Consider the following 21,831-nt stretch of genomic DNA (forward strand, 5'->3'; position numbering starts at 1 on the left):
TAATGTTGGGGACAGAGGGCATCCTTGTTTGACCCCTATTGTGCTAAAGAACTCTTTGGAGAAGCCTGTTTGTATTTTCAGTTTACATCGAACCGCATGGTATAGGCGTGCCACCGCAACCCTCAAGTGTATGGGAACCCCAATGGTCTCCATGCGGGACCATAACCCATGACGAGGTACCGTATCAAACGCTTTCTTAAAGTCCACAAAACAGCAGTACATAGTTTCCCCTTTGAGTCGCGCCTCTTCCATCATAATCCGGATTGTAATCAAGTGATCTATGGTACTATGTTTTTCTCTAAAACCTGCTTGACCGAGAGCCCTCTTTCCACTATTTTCAGCCCATGTGCTAATATCCTTTTCTATCAGGCTGCCAAAAAGTTTTGCCATGCAAGAGCCCACCATGATGATGCGGTAATTCGTGAGTAGGTTACGGTCTCCGCCTTTAAACAAAGCTTTGACCCAATTCTCTTGCCAATCTTCAAGCATGCCTTGGTGGATAGCTTGATTCATCATGCAGTGTATCCATTTCTTGGCTTCATTGCCCGACCATTTCAGCATTTCGGAGTTGAAGTGCAAAATGTCAAAGGCTTTCCCAGTGGCTAGTTTTTTCAAACCTCTCAAAGCCGCTGCAAAAGTTATAAGTTCCTTAGTGTCAACCTGAATTTCAGCATTCATCATTATTTGAGCATCGGTGGGAGCATAGAGTGTTTGTGCATATACATACATTTCGTCCATGCTGAAATTTCCCATTATATCCTCCTTTTTTCCTTTCATGTTGCGCCATGCTTTCTTGGGCTCTTTCTTAAATCTGATCACCTCTTGCTCCTCCTTCAAAAGTTCATGCATCCTTCTCTTTTTCCTTTTCAGCATCTTGTATTCCTTGGCTGCACTTTCCCACTCCTTCGTGGACTTATTGAAGCACTTTAACTTGCGTTTGGCTGCTTTACATTCTGCATCAAACCATGGGTTATGAGGGAGACCTTTCACTTGTTGGTGATTTCTTTTAGATCGCCCCATAGTGACCTCTGCAGCCTCTTCTATTGCTTGACGAAAGGTAGCCCAATTTTCTGAAATGTTTTGGGACATGCATTGGCTACTCAATAGGCTGTCCAGAAAAGTGGCATAATCGAATTTCTTTGTGGCTTGCATTCGATATGCCCAACTTGTCGCCTTTTGGATGCGTTGTGTAGGCATGTGTGGGAGGTCTAGACATACATGAATTGGAGTATGGTCCGAGTTCGGTGACCGAGCCCCAATTTTAAAGTGTCCAATTAAGTCCAATGCATTGTGGCTAACTAACGCATAGTCATTAGTGCTTCTTCCATGGTTTGATGTATAGCATGTGTATGTTCCGGAGCTTGCAAATTTCTTGGTGCCATTCATGACTACAAGTTGCATAGAATTCATCATGGATATCAAAGCCGAACCTTGTTCATTCATGAGGTGATCGCATGAGCATCTATCCCATATTGCATCTAATACAAGATCGCCATCTTTGTCGGCGGGATAGGTTGAGTAGTCAACCAATTGAACCTGTATGTTGGCTATGCGAGCATTAAGATCCCCGAGTATCATCACTGCACCCTGTGGTGTGTAGGTTGCAATATCTGTATATAGGTCGGCAAAAGGGTCATTCTTGGAGAGATTATGCAAATCATAGAACGGGGATTCCCGATGTGGGATGTAGCATCCCGCAATGAACATCGATCTCCCAGATGTACAAATCTCAGCCCATATGTATCGTTTGTGTTCATCTATCTTGCATATCTTAACCTGATTTTGCATTTCCTCCTTGTACATTATAGCAACACCCCCTTGCCCGCGCATCTTAGTATCAGGCCACCAAACCGAGTGTGTAATGTATCCCGGAATACTTGGCAGTCTACATGTGTCCTGTTCCCACGTTTCAAGTAGAAAAAGTATGTCTGCTCGTGGTAAAACCTCTGTCAATCCTTCCCCTTTGTGCCAAGGGAAACCTCGGCAATTCCAACTTGTGACGTGTATGTTCGTGGTCCCATGGGTTTCCCCCTGTCATGCTTCTGGTGGTGTTGCCCCGGTGGGGGTGGTGTTCTTTTTCTTTCGTTCTTCATATGCCTGTCTTCTTTCCTTTTGTTTCGCGGGTGTCCTGTCTTCACTGATGTAAATTGGGCTATCCCTTAGATAAGTGAGAGCATTTTCGAGTATGATGGCTCTTTTACGTGCCTCCAACATTGTGCATACAATTGCGCGATTGTTCTCAGGTCTCTGCTTACCCACACGGTGTGCCCCATACACCACTACATCATGCATGCCAAATGTGTTTGCAAGGAGGTTCGTGACCTCCGCATTCAACATGAGTACTTTCTCATTGTCAGATTCGGGTATGCCTTGGATCACAATATTCATACTACGTTTCCCTCGCTCATTATACTCTGTGTCATCTACATTTGCATACGTCTCATGTGTCTGCGGGATGGCATTTGGAGTACTTCTTATTACATGTGCCCAGGAGGTCGTATTTCCTGTTGCATTATCACTGATGTGTGCAAGCTTCTCGTCATGTGTAGCTAGAGCGTCTTGCACATTGGAGACCTGTTTGTTTAATGCATCTTGCAGGGCCTGAATTTTCTGATCTTGATGTTGCATTTTCAGATTCTGTATTTGGATTGTGTGCTCCAATTCCTGGTTCTTTAGTGCAAGATTTTTTATGTCTTCACCCTGCTTCATCACCATTTCCTGTGAGGATGAGATAAAACCCCAAATGTCTTGCATCAAGCATAGCACCGATTTCTCGGTTCCTGCACCTGTGTCTTTACCTGTCCCTATATTTGTACCTGTACCTGTATCCATCTTGCATGGGGGTGTTTGTTTATCCTTTGCATTTGGCATGTTTCTTGTCGGTGACGATCGCACGGAGAAACCACTTCTTGAAAACCCGCAGGTTGACTGGTTCACTCATTCATATGGGGAGAGAGAGAGAGAGAGAGAGAGAGAGAGAGAGAGAAGAGAGAGAGAGAGAGAGAGAGAGAGAGAGAGAGAGAGAGAGAGAGAGAGAGAGAGCTCTCCATCCTAATAACAAGCTACTCACATTTCACTTCCGACTCAGGTGACTCCTGTTTATCTAGTATTCAAGAGTTCATGTGCATGTTCCAGTGCATGTGTTGGAGTTGTCTACGACAGGCAAAGGGGGATACTTTTCTCTCTAGAACCACTTCTTGTGTGATCATCTTTCTTGGATGAGCTTTAGAGGTGGAGCATGTGGTGCTATACCCTTTGCCAACAATGATTCGAGGAGGTTTGTTGGAGCGTGGACTTCTCCTATCCACATGTTCTCTCCTTCCCCGGTGGTAGTGTGGCCCTACAAATTTGGTCATTCCTTTGTCCTTTTGCGAGCTTGTTAGTATCAGTTGCGGGACAATCCTTGTGAGCTAGTCAACACCAGTTTTGGGATAGGACTGCAACCTTCCATGGGCGCTTCTCTTGATGATCGACAACAGATTTGTCAAGATCCCTTGGATGATTTTTTTGCACATAGTGTCGACAATTGGTGGACATCCAGTTCCTATTTTCGCAGTCAACAACATTTGGATGCTTCTTCCATACATCCCTTTGGAGAGCTCCAAACCTTGGGGACAACTCTTCGGGTGCAAATCTCGCCACGATTGGCTAGTATAACAGGTTCTTTTCCCTTGCATTTTTTTGCCCAACTTTCTGGCATGTTACAGTTCAGTCCCAACATTCTACACGGCTTTATTTCCCCAGCCGGTTCCTTTACTCTTCCTTTGAGTATTGGTGTCATGTTGTGTATTGGATATTGATTGCACAATTCACTTGTGGGTATGTTCTTCTCAGCACAAGTACAAAGGACAATTTTTTATGAAGATTTTAAGGAAGCAAGTTACAACAGTGGGAGTATATGTTCTCTTTCGCATCTGTATGCAGTTTGGCATATTGTATTGGATTGTACCTATAGGTTTGATCTTGGCAAATGCAGAGAAGTGGCGGACAGTTGGTTTGATCTCAACTGCTTGAGTAGCTAGGTCCTTTCTGGACCCCGACGGCTTCTTTGGCAAACATGATCCTCAGGTGACGACCTTTAAAGTCTTCCTATTCTTAGCTATCCGAGTTTACCGATGGTGTAATTCTCTTTGAGTCTCGAGTTCCATGGGATTCAGGCTTTGCTATTCAGTTACAGAAGAAGCAATTTTACTCGAGGTTGTCTCAAAATTCTTCTTTTTTGTGGTACTCATTCTCTATTGAGCGGAAGGGGGACTTCCTATCCTGGGGGGAGTTCTCAACCTCAACTCTGGAGCTTTCAATGACAGTGTCGTTTGAGTGAGTTGTTTCCTCAGAGTGTACTTTTGAGGATACTTCTTTTTCAGAGGGGGCTTGCAAGTTATTATCTTCAGTCGACTTTCGGTGCTCCATTCAACGGCCTACCATGCACGGTGTCTTCTAGTCCTTGGTCTCCTTGCCCATTTCTTGCGGCTTTCGATGGTGTGCTTCAATCCACAGTGCAGTTAGTCCCTTGGCGGATGTTCTTCTCGTCTTCGGATTTGTGGTATGATGGTTGCTCTTCGGAGTGCATCTGAGTAGTAGTTATTCCTATGCCTCTTCTTGGAGACTGTACCATCTAGGACAAACCTACTTCCCTTATCCTAGACTGGCATGTTGTTTCGTACAGGTGGACAGTGGTCCTTTCGGACTAGGAACCAATTATAGTTAGCATGCTTCAAAGAGGGGAGACAATCTTCTTGGTTCTCCCAGATTTGGTTCTAGGTTCCACATGTATAATTCCTTTCAGATTCACCTCTCTATTAGTGATCGAGTTACACAGGCAGAGACTGTTGGAGAGTTATGACAGTTATCCCTGGTTCGGGTGTTCTCCCTTCAGAGAGGGATATGGAGCCAGCATGGGAGTCAGTTTCTGGGACTACTTCCTTACAGTTCTTGTGGTTCCATGTGCAGTGGAGAGGATTGACGGTCTATCTGGTAGCTTTCTATAGCACCTTATTCTTCTCTTGCAGAGGTTGGGTGCAGGGTCTCTTGATCTTGCCGTTTCAACTGCAGTCTCAGTATTGATGTGTGTTCCTTTTGTAGGATGTTTATTCCCTATTCACTTTGAGAGTGGGGTGATATTCTCTTGGGTGGTGTTCCAGACAGCTGAAGATCAGCAGTAGTTTCACTCTCAGTTTTGATGAAGTTTCTTCAGATACACTTTGCAGTTCATCATTGTATATGGTGCTTGGTGCAGTTCTTTGGTTCTTCGTCATCGGACATATAATTCCTTAGTAGCCTTGGTTGTCCCATTCCATGGACTTCTCGTAGTAGCTTGGAAGTTCTAGCATGTGGTATATGATCGGAGGTGCAGATTTCCGACTCTTTCCTCGAGGGTGGAGCATTTAGAGTTGGAAGAAATGTTCCAGATACCAATAGTTTATGACTTTACCCTTAGTGTTGATGCGTTCTCTTGGATCGGTCGGCAACAGTACTTTCTATAGATGCTAGTTGTGCGACTTGTGAGTCGGTTGGCTTGAGGAGATTTTTTTTAGAACAGGATTTACTTTCAGTGGACATCACTTTACTTCCCGAATGTCTTTCGGGGGTAGTAGTTGGATTGTATTTACTGCAGGATACTTTTCTACTACAAAGTTTGGAGTAGATATCCTCGTCTACGAAACCCTCTCTTTACAGTTGGAGTAGCTTGTCAGACTTCCTTCCCAGGAGTTGAGAGGGGGTGTTAGAGTTCAGGCATCTCTCTTGGTTCATCCAGTCGGGCCCAGTGTCTCCGAGGGACAGGTGTTAGGGAGTGAGGGTTGTTTTGTGGCTGTACCCCGGCCAGTGTGAGGTAGGTTTCTCATGTCTCGTGTCTAGCCATGTTTAGCCTTGGGTTTTGGCTCAGTTCCATGGCCATTAGGCTTCTACAGGCTGGGGATACTTTTCCCAACCTTGCCGGTATTTTTCCCACTTTCTTGCTGGCCACTGGTGCTCTCTTTTCCCTATTTTCCCTCTTCCTTTGTCGTGGGCGCTGGTGAACAGCTGGCCGACCTAGACACTAGAGGGTATATAGGTGTGGGTAGGGACACAGGAGGTGGTGTGAGCACAGAGTCCTCTACAGCAGGGCGTCCCTCATTGGGCAACCCTAGGAGTATGGAGGCCCGGGGGGGGGGGGGCTGCCTAGCGTTTTTGCTGGCTGCTCCCATCCCTACCATTTTCTCCATGGTGAGTAGGTCACCACCGTCAAGCAGAATGATGGGCAACAGGGGATTTCCCCTACCATTTTTCCTCTCAGAGCATCTATACAGAGACGATGTGATCACCACGATGCACAGCACCACAACAGAGGTGCAAGCACCGGAGAGGAGGTTCCATGCTCTCTACACGAGACATGTTTCCCTCCTCCTCCAGATCATTTCTCTGGCTAGGAGGAGATCCCGTCCGAGCCTCGCTTTCTCAAGAGGCTAGGGCAGCCCATGTGGAGACCGTGTCAGTGGTATCATGTGCAGGAGCAGTTGGCAATATCAGAAGCAGTCGTAGTGTGCGCCGGGGTCTATCCAGTTGGCATGTTAGTTCTATGCCGGACCACCCTTGGTCACTTGTATCCATCCTTGGATGCACAAAGAAAATGAACAAACATATTCAATCATTTTCCCCTTCCATTCCAAGACCACATTCTCAACGAGGTAGCAGGTCATGAGCGTTACACAATATGTGATGGCTACTTAGGCTACTTTCAAATTAGCATTGCAGAAGAAGACCAAAAAAAGACAACTTTCATAACACCATGGGGATGTTTTGCTTGCAGGGTGATGCCTTTTGGCCTCACCAATGCTCCAGCCACATTCCATCGCTATGTAACTTTTGTCTTCCGGCCATACTTTGGTAAGTCAATACGAGTTTTCATAGATGATTTTTGCATCTACAGTTCTCGCTCCCTCCATTTGAGCAAGGTCTATGATGGCCTAGCTAGGCTGCAAACCTTGGGTGGCCAACTTAACGTAGATAAGTGTCACATTGGTGAAAGCAAGGTCACTCTTCTTTTGTGAGTCTGTTCGTAGACCGTACATGCCCAGGCACTTAGAATAGATGCATATCCTCTGGTTGCACACAGCATGATCATCAGCATTACCATCAGAATCCATCAGAGGCATTTTCCACTGCATTAAACCTATTTTCCCTATTTTTGACATTTTTCACTTATTATTTTAAGTGACTTTTGTTGGGAACTGAGTACGGCAAATTGGGTAAGATAATATATAAGGAAACCAAGGTTAGCACTATTTGGCAGAAGAGCAAGGAGAACACAGGCACAAGTGCAGCAGGTTCCCCCTCTCTCTCTCAAGCAAGACTCCTTCCCTTGGTTGCGATTTTCCGAGTGACTCCAGCGTTTTTCCATTGAATACCCTGGCGTTTTCCGCAGTCAACCTCATCGCCCATAGCCTCATTCACCAGCGCTTGAAGGACCCAGCAATAAGGCATCTTCCTACCTTGCTGTATAGCGTTTTTTCAGCCAGCTTATCTAGCGTTTTTTGCACCAGAAGCCAGCATTTTTCAGCAGCAATACCTCAGCCTTTAGACAGTGTTTTAGGGCGATTTTCAGCACCATAAAACAGCGAATTTACAGCAGCTTAGTGTTTTTGAAACAGCAGATTGCAGCCCCTGATAGCGTCTTTGGACAGCAGTACCACAGGGCTTTTCAGCAGCATTTAGAGGATCAGATGATAGCGTTTTTGAGTCCACAGAAGTCAGCCAGACCAGCGTTTCTTCAGCATCATTTGCAGCAGAATACATAGGCAAGTCGTCGCCGTCGACATCATCCTAGTTGCCATTGCATCATAGTATTCAAGTGTATCAGAGTTTTGTACCAGATTGTGAAATCAATAGTAGACCACTCTCGCCATTGAGAGTGGGGCCTTCGGAGGAGGGTTTTACAACGTCTCTGGTGTCGTATTCTCTTCTCTCTCTCTCTCTCAGTCTCATGCACCTTAACACACAATGTCCTTTCACTTTGTTAGTGTCCATTGCACTCTCTCATTAAAGAACGGAAGGCTCTCCCTTTCCTGAGAAAAAAGGAACCTTGAGCACGAGCGGATCACTCATCTTGAGCAAAGTTCATCATTCATTCCGCTACACCTTACATTGGTATCAAAGATTTGGCAATGTTCTGTATCACTCAAGGAAAGAACCACAAGAACCACATAATTTTTTTTGCTTGTTGCGGTCACATGTAACCCAAGTCCACTTGAGTGTGTCGATTCCGAATTGTGTTTTTGAAGAGTGACAAGAATCCCAAGAAAGAAGGGCTTGTCTAGCCTCCCCTTGTGCCTCTTTTCACTCATTGAGAGCGGATCGTGCACTTAGCAGCCGGCCAATCAACGTAAGGTGGGAGAAAGCAACCTTGGTGTGTGCGCAAGGCCGCCAAGGGGTGCGCCCGCAGGAAAGAGAAGAACTCGGGTGAAGAGAAGATCCCTTCTCTAACATAGATTGCAAGCGAAAGAAGAACCTCAAGACCCTCAAGAACCTAAGAACCCAAGTTCCTCGTGAACTTAAGAACCAAAGCTCATAGTGCATGGTCATCACCCAAGCGGAATGGATACTTCGCATGGAGGTGATGGGCATGAAAGCAGTGAGAAGAATTTCCTCACCATGGAGGTTTTCCTGACCCTCCCCCTTCGCCATCTACGCCAAGGATTGCACCAAATCCTAAGGAGGCCTTGGTAAAATCAATGATGGACATGATGGCACGACAAGAAGCGACTCGCATTGACAGGGAATGCGAGCGCGATGAACGCAAAGAAAGAAAAGCAGACAGAAAAGCGGCTATTGACCATGAGCGTGAGCAAATGCGCTTGGAAGCCGAAGCAAGACCAGCGGCCTTCGAGGGCGATCGAGAGGTTCATAGGGACCTCCGCACTCAAGAATTGGTTCAACAGGTTCTTGCCTCGAAGTCCGAACCAACCAAAGATGTCGGTAGTTCCTCAGTGATGCAAGCCCAAATTCGGACTCCAACAACCCAGTCACAGAGAAGTTGACTTTTAGTAAGTATGATAGTAAAATGGATGCTACGGTTATTCATTCTTGGTTGCATCAATTTAATGCTTATTTTGCGACAACTAAGAAGAGAGGACATAGCAAGGTTTTGATGGCAGCTATGTACCTTGCCGGTGATGCCATCAATTGGTACCACGCATAGCAAGCGGCACAGTTAGCCGCACACCTAGAGGAAGCCAACGAATTCACGCCCTTTTCCTTCAATTGGGCTAATTTCCAACACAAGCTCAAGGCCTCAGTACCTCGCACGATTGAAGGACGATTGGCACGCTCTCAAGCAAAATGGTATGCCAATTATGTCTTTCTCTAATCGTGTTTTGCAGCTCAGCACTCAATTACGGAAATCGAATGCGGAGCGCAAGGAGACATTCCTTTATGGATTGGATGAGTATATCAAGTATGATGTCGAGGTGCTCGATCCAATCAATCTCAACAAGGCGGTAGCGATTGCTCTTGCACAAGAGATGAGGCACAACAAGGAAAAGCCTAAGGAGAATAAAACTTCTCAAGGAACCTCTTAGACTTCTTAGATTTCGCAAAATGGTAAGAACGGTAAGAACGGTAAGAATAGTAACTCTTCTAGCCCATCTTCCTCTAATTCTTTGGAAAAGAACTCTCAAAATGAATCTAAGGGTAAAGCTAAAGCACCTGCAAAACCTAAGCTAACCCCAGATAAAAAAGTTGCACAAGGAATTATAGGAGCATACATCACGGTTGAAGAACAACTGATTTATGCTAAGGAAGGTAGATGTTATCAATGTCACGTCAAGGGTCACGTTAAGAAGGCTTGTCCTAAGACAGCCCCACCTAAAGAACCAAAGGCACCCACAGCAACCACAAGCACTTTAATGAACCAAGATGAATCTTCTCATGTCTCTGACACACACATTGATGAGTCTCTCATGAAGTGTTATGGTCATGTAAAGGGTCAACGTTTTATCATATTGTTTGATCCACGCAGTATGCATGATGTGATTAGTGCCTCTCTCATTGAGAGAGCCTGCCTAGAGATTATTCGGAAATCTCCTCTCGAGGTTTCTGGCTTCGCTCTTGGGATGGACTCTCTCATAACGAAAGAGTGCCTTGATCTGTTGTTTACAGTTCAACAAGCTGCTTTCCGTAGGAAATTTCTCGTGTCTCCTCTTTCAGGATGTGATATGCTTTTGGGCATTAGATGGTTTCCTGAGCATAACCCTCTTATTGATTGGGAGGCCAACACTCACATTAAATGCCAAGACTGACTCCCCCATCATCGTTCGTGCTGAGGAGGGTCTGCATTCTTTGCCTCTCATTTCTCATCTGCAGGTAAAGCGTGAATTACGACGAGGAGCACAAGCGGCATTCATCTATGCTGCTCCAGTTTCCGAGACCATTCAAGCTCCAGCTAAGTATTCAGATTTGTTTACCAAGTTTAAGCATCTCTTTTTGCCGGATGATCTTCCACTCCGTCTCCCACCCGAGCGGCCGAAGGACCATCGCATCGAGCTTATGGAGGGGGCACAGCCTGTCAGTAAGGCTCCCTACTGTTTGAACAAGACTCAGAAGGAAGAGTTAGAGCGACAATTCACGGAGTTGGTGGCTAGAGGATTCATACGTCCTAGTGTAAGTCCTTTTGCTGCTCCTATTTTGTTTGTTCGCAAGAAGGATGGTTCGTCTCGTTTGTGTGTTGATTACAGGGCTTTGAACGAGATGACCGTCAAGAACAAGTTTCGGATACCTCGCATTGAGTATATCCTAGATAGACTCAATGGGGTAAAGGTTTTCAGCAAGGTCGATCGCAAGAGTGGATACCATCAGGTACGGGTATTCAAAGGCGACATCTTCAAGACCGCTTTTCACACCGAGCGAGGGTAGTTGGAGTACATTGTTATGCCTTTTGGATTGACAGGTGCCGTGGATACATTTAATCGTCTCATGGTAGGCGGTTCCGGCGATATGGTTGGTGTATGTGTGTTCATCTTTCTTGATGATATTCTCATTTTTTTTGCATCGTGGGAACAACATGAACGGGGTGTCGAAAGGATACTAAGCCGTTTGGATGAGTGTCAGTTGTACATTGCAGCTAAGAAGTATCAATTTTTTCTTACTGCAGTCACTTATCTGGGTTCTATCATTTCTGCAGAAGGCATCAAGCTAGATCCCGCGAAGGTGGAACAGGTTCGTAATTGGGATTAACCCAAAACTGAATATGATATGCGTTCTTTTCTTGGTTTATGTCAAGCATATAGTTCGCACATAGAGAATTTTGCACGCATTGCCGCACCTATGACTGATGTTTTAAAAGGGGTCAAGACTCGCCGTCAACGCGTAGACTTGCCCGAAGCAGCCATTGAGGCTTTTGTAGCTCTCAAGGTTGCGGTGACAGAAGCACCGTGTCTTATCCTTGCCTCGTGGGATGATCCCTTTGAGATATGGAGTCATATGAACGGATGCGAGCAATGTAGCCATAGGCGCTGTGCTTCAGCAGCATGGTCGTCCTGTAGCTTTCCTTAGCCGGGAGCTCAATAGTGCGGAAAAGAATTATTCAGTTATGATAAAGAACTTTTGTTTGTCATTCACTCTCTTAAGCATTGGAAGCATTTTCTTTATGGTAGAGAGTTTACAGTTCGCAGAGATCATCAAGCCCTCAAGTAGCTCCAGTCTATGCCTAGTGCACATTGGAGTGATCGCCAGGCACGGGTGGTCACAATTTTTTCAGCAATTTGGAGGTTTGATTGAGTATGTGCCTGGAAAAGCTAACCCTGTTTTGCAGATGCATTGAGTCGCAAAGGACATATTTTGACTCTTGAGCCAAGATCCACATTTTCTATTCAGGGTGTGTCATTCGACAGCATGAAGAATCAGTATGCGGATTCTGAATTTGGTAAGCATTGGTCACACGCTCTTGCGTCCCAAGGGGCAAGTAACTATCTCATTCGTGATGGTTTGTTGTATTTTCGTCAACGTTTATGTGTGTTGCCCTCTCTCTAGCAAACCATATTGCATGATGCACATGATTCTCTCACGAGTGGACACAGGGGAATGAACTCCACTTTGGAAATAGAAAGATTCTTTTATTGGCCTAAAATATGAAAGGATGTGTTTCGTTATCACACAATGCACTATATGTCAAAAGGTAAAAGCTCTTCGGGGTAAGCAGCAAGGCCTTTTGCTTCCGTTCCCTATTCCCGATGGATCTTTTCAAGATATTTCCATGAATTTTGTGACTAAACTTCCGCCAAGTTTGCATTCAAGGAACACTCAATGTTTGACAATTGTCGATCGTTTCAGCAAGTTTTGCATGTTGATTCCTTGTAAAGCCACAGTCACTGCACAAGATGTAGCACGACTGTTCATTAAGCATTGGTACCCCCTCTCTGGTTTGCCAAAATCGATTGTTTCAGATAGGGATGTTAAATTCACGTCCAATTTTTGGTGCGCAGTCTATGAAAATTTTGGCACTAAGTTGAATTTTTCATCGGCTTTTCATCCACAGTCAGATGGTCAGACAGAGATTTACAATCAATTGGCTTTTGATGTTTTAAAGCCATATGTGCATTATCAATAGTCGTGGGAGCTCTATCTCCCATTGGTTCAGGCTATTTTGAATGACTCTTTTTCCTCTGCCATTGGTCGAGCTCCGTATGAGGCAGCTTTTGGCCATCCGTTCCAGTCACTTTTGACTCGCTCGGTCAGTCAAATGCTTGATGACAATGCTGAAAGTCAGTCGTTGGATGAGATTTCTGAGAGTGTAAAGCTTCGGCTAAGCAAGGCTCAAGAATTTTATTCACGACAGGCTAATAAGCATCGTCAGGATGTTTCGATCAAGAAAGGGGATTGGGTGTATTTCAGAATCATGAAGCAACGTCTTAAACAAGTTGGAAAGAAGTGTCCCAAGTTGTCTTTTCGAATGTATGGTCCATTTCCAGTCATTAAAAAGATAAATGAGGTTTCAATGAAATTGTAGTTGCATACTCATAGTCAATGCACAATGTTTTCCATGTTTCTTGGTTGAAAGTGTTTCAGGGAACACCTCCAAAGGACATTTCGAAAGAAGAAGAACCGGAGATCATAGATGAAGCTGAAGTCATGGAGCCGGAGCAAGTGTTGTTGAATCGGTTTCAACATGGTTCGAAGAAGCAAGTGAGACAATACTTTTTGAAGTTCAAGGATCGAGGAACCCACGAAGCGGTGTGGGTCGACGAAAAGTTTTTCAAGGATTATCCAGAGTTGTTAGCATACTACAAGGAAGCCATGCATCTCGGTACCAGTACCTCACTTTAAAAAGGAGGGGATGTCACGTGACACATCCAACCCTATGTGTCCGTGGACAAGCTACAGCATGACAAGGATCCAGTCAATCTAGTCAGTGTGGCTTAGGAAGTGTTCTGGCACTTTTGTGAGTCTGTTCGCAGACCGTGCATGCACAGGCACTTAGAAAAGATGCATATCCTCTGGTTGCACACAGCATGATCATCAGCATTACCATCAGAATACAGCAGAATCCATCTTGGGCATTTTCTAGTGCATTAAACCTATTTTCCCTATTTTTGACATTTTTCACTTATTCTTTTAAGTGACTTTTGTTGGGAACTAAGCAGGGCAAATTGGGTAAGATAATATATAAGGAAACCAAGGTTAGCACTATTTGGTAGAAGAGCAAGGAGAACATAGGCACAAGTGTAGTAGGTTCCCCCTCTCTCTCTCAAGCAAGACTCCCTCCCCTTGGTGGGCGATTTTCCAAGTGACTCCAGCGTTTTTCCATTGAGTACCCTGGCGTTTTCCGCAGTCAACCTCATCGCCCATAGCCTCATTCACCAACGCTTGAAAGACCCAGCAATACAGCATCTTCCTACCTTGCTGTATAGCGTCTTTTTCAGCCAGCTTATCTAGCGTTTTCTGCACCAGAAGGCAGCAATTTTCAGCAGCAATACCTCAGCCTTTAGACAATGTTTTAGGGCGATTTTCAGCACCATAAAACAGCGAATTTACAGCAGCTTAGTCAGTGTTTTTGAAACAGCAGATTGCAGCCCCTGATAGCGTCTTTGGACAGCAGTACCACAGGGCTTTTCAGCAGCATTTAGAGGATCAGATGATAGCGTTTTTGAGTCCACAGAAGTCAGCCAGATCAGCGTTTCTTCAGCATCATTTGCAGCAGAATACATATGCAAGTCGTCGCCGTCGACATCATCCTAGTTGCCATTGCATCATAGTATTCAAGTGTATCAGAGTTTCGTACCAGATTGTGAAATCAATAGTAGACCACTCTCGCCATCAAGAGTGGGGCCTTCGGAGGAGGGTTTTACAACGTCTCTGGTGTCGTATTCTCTTCTCTCTCTATCTCTCAGTCTCATGCACCTTCACGCATAGTGTCCATTCACTTTGTTTGTGTCCGTTGCACTCTCTCAATAAAGAACGGAAGGCTCTCCCTTCCCTCAGGAAAAAAAAACCTTGAGCATGAGCAGATCACTCATCTTGAGCAAAGTTTATCATTCATTCCAATGCACCTTACATTGGTATCAAAGCTTTGGCAGTGTTCTATATCACTCAAGGAAAGAACCACATAATTTTTCTTGCTTGTTGCGGTCGCACGTAACCCAAGTCCACTTGGATGTGTCGATTCTTAATCGTGTTTTTGAAGAGTGACAAGAATCCCAAGAAAGAAGGGCTTGTCCAGCCTCCCCTTGTGCCTCTTTTCACTCATTGAGAGCGGACCGTGCACTTAGCGGCCGGCCAATCGACGTGAGGTGGGAGAAAGCAACCTTGGTGTGAGCGCAAGGCCGCCAAGGGTGCATCCGCAAGAAAGAGAAGAACTCGGGTGAAGAGAAGATTCTTCTCTAACACAGATTGCAAGCGAAAGAAGAACCTCAAGACCCTCAAGAACCCTCGTGAACTTAAGTACCAAAGCTCACAGTGCATGGTTATCACCCGAACCGGAATGGATACTTCGCATGGAGGTGATAGGCATGAAAGTAGTGAGGAAGAATTTCCTCACCATGGAGGTTTTCCTGACCCTCCCCCTTCACTATCTACGCCAAGGAATGCACCAAATCCTATGGAGGCCTTGGTAAAATCAATGATGGACATGATGGCACGGAAGCGACTCACATTGACAGGGAATGCGAGCGCGATAAACGCAAAGAAAGAAAAGCAGACAGAAAAGCGGCTATTGAGCATGAGCGTGAGCGTGAGCGTGAGCAAATGCGTATCAGGCATTTGATTGACCGAGTGAGTCAAAAGTGACTGGAACGGACGGCCAATGGCAGAAGAAAAAGAGTCATTCAAAATAGCCTAGACCAATGGGAGATAGAGCTCCCATTGAGACTGATGATCATGCACATATGACTTTAAAACATCAAAAGCCAATTGATTGTAAATCTCTGTCTGACCATCTAACTGTGGATGAAAAGCCGATGAAAAATTCCCAAAATTTTCAGAGTGAGCCCGTCAAAAATTGGAAGTGAACTTAACATCCCTATTTGAAACAATTGATTTGGCAAACCACAGTGGGGGTACCAATGCTTAATAAACAACCGTACTATATCTTGTACAGTGACTGTGGCTTTACAAGGAATCAACATGCAAAACTTACTGAAACGATCGACAATTGTCAAACATTGAGTGTTTCTTTAATGCAAACTTGGTGGAAGTTTAGTCACAAAATCCGTGGAAATATCTTGAAAAGGTCCATCGAAAATAGGCAGCAGAAGCAAGAGACCTTGTTGCTTACCCCAAGGAGCTTTTACCTTTTGACATATAGTGCACTGTGTGACATAACGAAACACATCCTTTCGGATTTTAGGCCAAAAATTTTTTATTTTTATTTTTTCCAAAGTTGGGTTCATTCCCCTGTGCCCACCTGTGAGAGAATCATGTACATGATGATATATGGTTGGCCTGAGAGAGGGCAACACACATAAACGTTGACAAAAATACAACAAACCATCACGAATGAGATAGTTGCTTGGCCCTTGGGAAGCAGGAGCTTGCAACCAATGCTTACCAAACTCGGAATCCGCATACTGAATCTTCATGCTGTCGAAAGACACACCCTGAATAGAAAATGTGGATCTTGACTCAAGAGCCAAAATCTGTCCTTTGCGACTCAACACATCTGCAGCAGGGTTAGCTTTTCCAGGGACATACTCAATCAAACCGCCAAATTGCTCAAAAAAGTGTGACCACCGTGCTTGGCGATCACTCCAATGTGTACTAGACATAGACTGGAGCCACTTGAGGGCTTGATGAGCTGTGCAAACTAGAAACTCTCTATCATAAAGAAAATGCTTCCAATGCTTAAGAGAGTGAATGACAAACAAAAGTTCTTTATAATAAACTAAATAATTCTTTTACGCACTATTGAGCTTCCGACTAAGGAAAGCTACAGGACGACCATGCTGCTGAAGCACAGCGCCTATGGCGATATTGCTCGCATACATCCATACCTCAAAGGGATCATCCCAAGAGACAAGGATACGACACAGTGGTTCTATCACTGTAACCTTCAGAGTTGCGAAAGCCTCCATGGCTACTTTTGGTAAGTCTACGCGCTAGCGGCGTGTCTTTACCCCTTTCAAAACATCAGTCATAGGTGCGGCAATGCGTGCAAAATTCTCTGTGTACGAACTATATGCTTGACATAAACCAAGAAAAGAACGCACATCATATGCAGTTTTGGGCAACTCCCAATTACGAACCTATTCCACCTTCGCGGGATCTAGCTTGACTCCTTCTGTAGAAATGATATAACCCAAATAAGTGACTTCAATAAGAAAAAATTCAGACTTCTTAGCGGCAATGTACAACTGCAGTCATCCAAACGGGTTAGTACCCTTTCGACATCCCTTTCATGTTGTTCCCACGATGCAAAAAAAATGAGAACATCATCCAAAAAGATGAACACACATACACCAAGCATATCGCCGAAACGACCTACCATGAGACGATTAAATGTACCCACGGCACCTGTCAATCCAAAAGGCATAACAATATACTCCCATTACCCTCGCTCAAAGCGAAAAGCGGTCTTGAACATGTCACCTTTGAATACCCGTACGTGATGGTATCCACTCTTAAGATGGACCTTGCTGAAAACCTTTGCCCCATTGAGCCTATCAAGGATATACTCAATGCGAGGCATCAGAAACTTGTTCTTCACAGTCATCTTGTTCAATGCACTGTAATCAAAACACAAACGAGACGAATCATCTTTCTTGCGAACAAACAAAATAGGAGCAGCAAAAGGACTTACACTAGGACGTATGAATCCTCTAGCCACCAACTCCGTGAGTTGTCGCTGTAGCTCTTCCTCCTATGTCTTGTTCAAACGGTAGGGAGCCTTACTGACAGGCTGTTCCCCCCATAAGCTCAATACGATGGTCCTCCGGCCGCTCGAGTGGGAGACGGGGTGGAAGATCGTCCTACAAAAAGAGATGTTTAAACTTGGTAACAAATCTGAATAGCTGGGGCCTGAATACTCTGGGAAACTAGAGCAGCATAGATGAATGCCGCTTGTGCTCCTCGTCGTAATTCACACTTTACCTGTACATGAGAAATGAGAGGCAAAGAATGCAAACCCTCCTCAGCACGAATGATGATAGGAGAGTCAGTTTTGGCGTTTAATGTGAGAGTGTTAGCCTCCTAATCAATGAGAGGGTTGTGCTCACGAAACCATCTTATGCCCAAAAGCATATCACATCCTAAAAGAGAAGACACAAGAAATTTCTTACGGAAAGCAGCTTGTTGAACTATAAACATCACATCAAGGCACTCTTTCGTTATGAGAGATTCCATACCAGGATCAAAGCCAGAAACCTCGAGAGGAGATTTCAGACTAACCTCTAGGCGGGCTCTCTCAACAAGAGAGGCACTAATCACATCATGCATACTGCATGGATCAAACAATATGATAAAACGCTGACCCTTTACATGACCATAACACTTCATGAGAGACTCATCAATGTGTGTGTCAGAGACATGAGAAGATTCAGCTTGGTTCATTAAAGTGCTTGTGGTTGTTGTGGATGCCTTTGGTTCTTTAGGTGGGGCCGTCTTAGGACAAGCCTTCTAAATGTGACCCTTGGCGTGACATTGATAACATCGACCTTCTTAGCATAAATCACTTGTTCTTCAGCCGTGATGTATCCTCCTATAATTCCTTGTGCAGCTTTTTCATCCGGGTTTAGCTTAGGTTTTGCAGGTGCTTTAGCTTTACCCTTAGATTCATTGTTAGAGTTCTTTTCCGAAGAATTAGAGGAAGACGGGCTAGAAGCGTTACCATTCTTACCATTCTTAACATTCTGCGTATTCTGAGAATTCTGAGAGGTTCCTTGAGAAGTCTTGTTCTCCTTAGGCTTTCCCTTGTTGTGCTTCATCAATCGCTACCGCCTTGTTGAGATCCGCGGGGTCAAATACTTCTACATCAAACTTGATATATTCGTCTAACCCAAAAAGGAACGCCTCTTTGCGCTCATCATCCGATTTGCGTAATTGAGTGCCGAGCTACAAAATACGCTTAGAAAAAGACATGACTGGCATACCATGTTGCTTGAGATTACGCCAATCTTCTTTCTATCATGTAAGGTACTGAGGAGGCATAAGCCGCGCCTTGAGCTTGTCTTGGAAGTCGGCCCAATTGAAGGAAAGGGGCGCGAATTCGTCGGCTTCCTCTAGGTGCGCGGCTAACTATGCCTCTTGCCATGCGTGGTACCAATTTATGGCATCACCGGGAAGGTACATGGCTGCAGTCAAAACTTTGCTATTTCCTTTCTTCTTAGTTGTCGCAAAATAAGCATTAAATTGATGAAACCAAGAATGAATAACCGTAGCATCCATCTTACCATCATACTTACTGAAAATCAACTTCTCTATGACTGGGTTGTTGGAGTCCGAATCGCGGCTTGCGCCACTTGATGAACTACCAACATCTTTGGATGGCTCGGACTTCGAAGCGAGAACATGTCGGACCAACTCTTGCATGCGTTGTTCACTTTGTACCGCACACTCGGCCTGTCGTTCTTCAGCCGCCAAGCGCGCTTGATCACGATCACGCTCCAAGGCGTCCTGTCGTTCTGCTTTCCTTTCTAGTTGTGCCATCGCAACGCGAGTCGTTTCTTGTTGTTGTGCCATCATCGACTCGACCATCGCCTGCATAGGATTTGGTACAACTCGTGGCGTAGATGGGGAAGGGGGAGGGTCGGGAAAACCTCCTCATGGGGAAAACTCTTCTTCGCCACCCCCATGCTCACCACCTCCATGCGAAGTATCCATTTAGCTTCGGGTGATGACCATGCACTGTGAACTTTGGTTCTTAAGTTCACAAGGAACTTAAGTTCTTGTGGGTCTTGGGTTCTTGGGTTCTTGAGGGTCTTGAGTTCTTGAGGTTCTTGAGGGTCTTATTTTGCTTGCAATCTCTGTTAGAGAAGGATCTTCTCTTCACCCGAGTTCTGCTCTTTTCCGCGAACGCACCCCTTGGCGGTCTTGCGCTCACACCAAGGTTTCTTTTTCCCACCTCACGTCGATTGGCCGGCCGCTAAGTGCACGGTCCGCTCTCAATGAGTGAAAAGAGGCACAAGGGGAGGCTGGACAAGCCCTTCTTTCCTTGGATTCCTGTCACTCTTCAAAAACACGATTAGGAATCGAAACGCCCAAGTGAACTTGGGTTCGTGCGACCGCAACAAGCAAAAAAAAAAATCTTGTGGTTCTTTCCTTGAGTGATACAGAACACTACCAAAGCTCTGATACCATGTAAGATGCAACGGAATGAAGGACGAACTTTGCTCAAGATGAGTGCTCCAAATTGTGCTCAAGGTTCCTTTTTACTTATGGTAGGGAGAGCCTTCCAATACGACACCAGATACGTTGTAAAAACCTCCTCCGAAGGCCCCACTCTCGTTGGCGAGAGTGGTCTACTATTGATTGCACAAACTGGTACAAAGTGGATGAATGAGAACTGATGCAAGTCTAGGCTATGTCGATGTCGACGATGGGGATGGCGAGACCGACTTGGTGGCTGGAAACTGATGGCTTGCTCTGCTGTCCAAAAACGCTAATGGGCTGAAATCTGCTGCTGCAAAAACGCAAGTGCTGGAGCAAGTAAAACGCTGGTTTGCTGCAGAATTTCAGTGTCTTCGGCTGCCCTAAGAAACGCTGATTTGCGGCCCTTTGAAGTCCTTCAAAAACGCTGTTTTGGCTGGTCTTTACACGCTGAATTCTGATGCTATGGCACTGCTGAAAACGCTAGGGAAAGGGGGCGATGATGCTGATGTTGAAAACGCTAGGTTACTGGAATCTGTGGCGATGAGGCTTTGCTGAAAACATAGGGATATGGTGCTTATGGCGATGAGGCTTTGCTGAAAAACGCCAGGGAGATGGTGGTCTTGCTTGGAGGAAAAATCGCCACCAAGGGGGAAAGGTCCTGCTTGAGAGAGAGAGAGAGGGAACCTGCTGCCTGTGGCCTGCGTTCTCCTTGCTCTTCTGCCAAATAGTGCTAGCCTAGGTTTGCTTATATATTATCTTACCCAATTTGCCCTACCTAGTTCCCAACAAAAGTCAGTTAAAAAAATAAGTGAAAAATGTCAAAAACAGGGAAAATAGGTTTAATGCGCTGGAAAATGCTCTTGATGGATTCTGTTGGATTCTGATGGTAATGCTGATGATTATGCGGTGTGCAACCAAAGGATATGTATCTATTCTAAGTGTCTGGGCATTCACGGTCTGCGAACAGACTCACAAAAGTGCCAGAACACTTCCTAAGCTAGACTGACTGGACTGACTGAACCCTTGTCATGTTGTAGCTTGTCCACGGACACATAGGGTCGGATGTGTCACGTGACAATGGTGTTCCAATGTGTGTTCACCTCCGAATCGTACTCCTACCTTGCACCCTGTTACTCTAGGTCCAACACAAAAGCTGCACCATGAAGAGGTGAACTATAGGCTGCAAACATCTTTGATTTCTTCGAGCCTATCTGGGTCCTTCTCAAGATCTTCAAGCACCTTGACCATGCGATCCATTGCTTCATAGACCTTGCCAGTGCAAGGTTGCATACCATCCATCACTCTAAGCAAGTGGATCACTAGTTTCACCATTTTTTCAATAGTCTTTAGAGACTCCCATAACTCAAGATCCTCCACATTCCCTGCACAAATGATCCCTGCAACTGTACTTGCATGGGAAGTCTCGGCAAACTCTATACTGATGAAGAGCTGCTGCACTGCACTTTGACACTCTACAAAGTGGCTTACCATAAGATAGTTGCAAGCGAAGAAGGTCTCACAATACTTTAGAAGCACTTTGCCCCCTGACCGCTTCAAGAACTTGGCTCGAAGTATGTTGTGGTTGTTGATGAAAGCAACCACCTTGGACGTGGATGCAAGGGGTCATGTTCACTTGATGCGGAAGCTTGCGCCATAAGTGATGAGACTCGAGAGAGCAAGGAAGCTTGAGAGAGAGAGAGAGAGAGAGAGAGAGAGAGAGAGAGAGAGCTCCGAGCTTCAGCCTTGAGGCTTGAGGTCCGAGGGAGAGGGAGACAGAAAAAGCGCCTCCAAACTTGGAAGTTGAGGGAAAGGGAGAGATGGAGTGAGGGAGAGGTGGAGTCTCGACTCTCAAGCTTGAAGCTAAGCCTTGAGGCCCAAGGGAGAGGGAGAGAGGTGATGAATTCAAGCTTGAGCCTTGAGGCTTAAAGCCTTGAGGCCCAAGGGAGAGGGAGAGAGAGGCTAGAGCCTTGGCTTGAGGGAGAGAAGAGAGCTTGGCTTGACTCTTGAGGCAACTTCAAGCTTGAGCCTTGAGGGAGTATGAAGAACTGCCTTGAGACTTGG

General features: G+C 45.3%; 2 protein-coding genes across 2 annotated transcripts in view; both read right to left on the reverse strand.

Moving 5' to 3' along the window:
• Positions 1-21,831, reverse strand: part of LOC147440036 (tetraketide alpha-pyrone reductase 1-like) — an 82,528-nt gene that overhangs the window by 52,643 nt on the left and 8,054 nt on the right. The gene's annotated exons all lie outside the window — the stretch shown is intronic.
• Positions 2,035-2,965, reverse strand: LOC147440037 (uncharacterized). Its single transcript, XM_086485732.1, has one exon. It carries the CDS (start codon positions 2,869-2,871, stop codon positions 2,035-2,037), a length of 837 nt encoding a protein of 278 aa, XP_086341858.1. The 5' UTR covers positions 2,872-2,965.

The sequence above is a fragment of the Adiantum capillus-veneris genome, chromosome 16 (genome assembly GCF_014529385.1).
Source record: "Adiantum capillus-veneris isolate H3 chromosome 16, ASM1452938v2, whole genome shotgun sequence".
Classification (NCBI taxonomy): Eukaryota; Viridiplantae; Streptophyta; class Polypodiopsida; order Polypodiales; family Pteridaceae; genus Adiantum; species Adiantum capillus-veneris.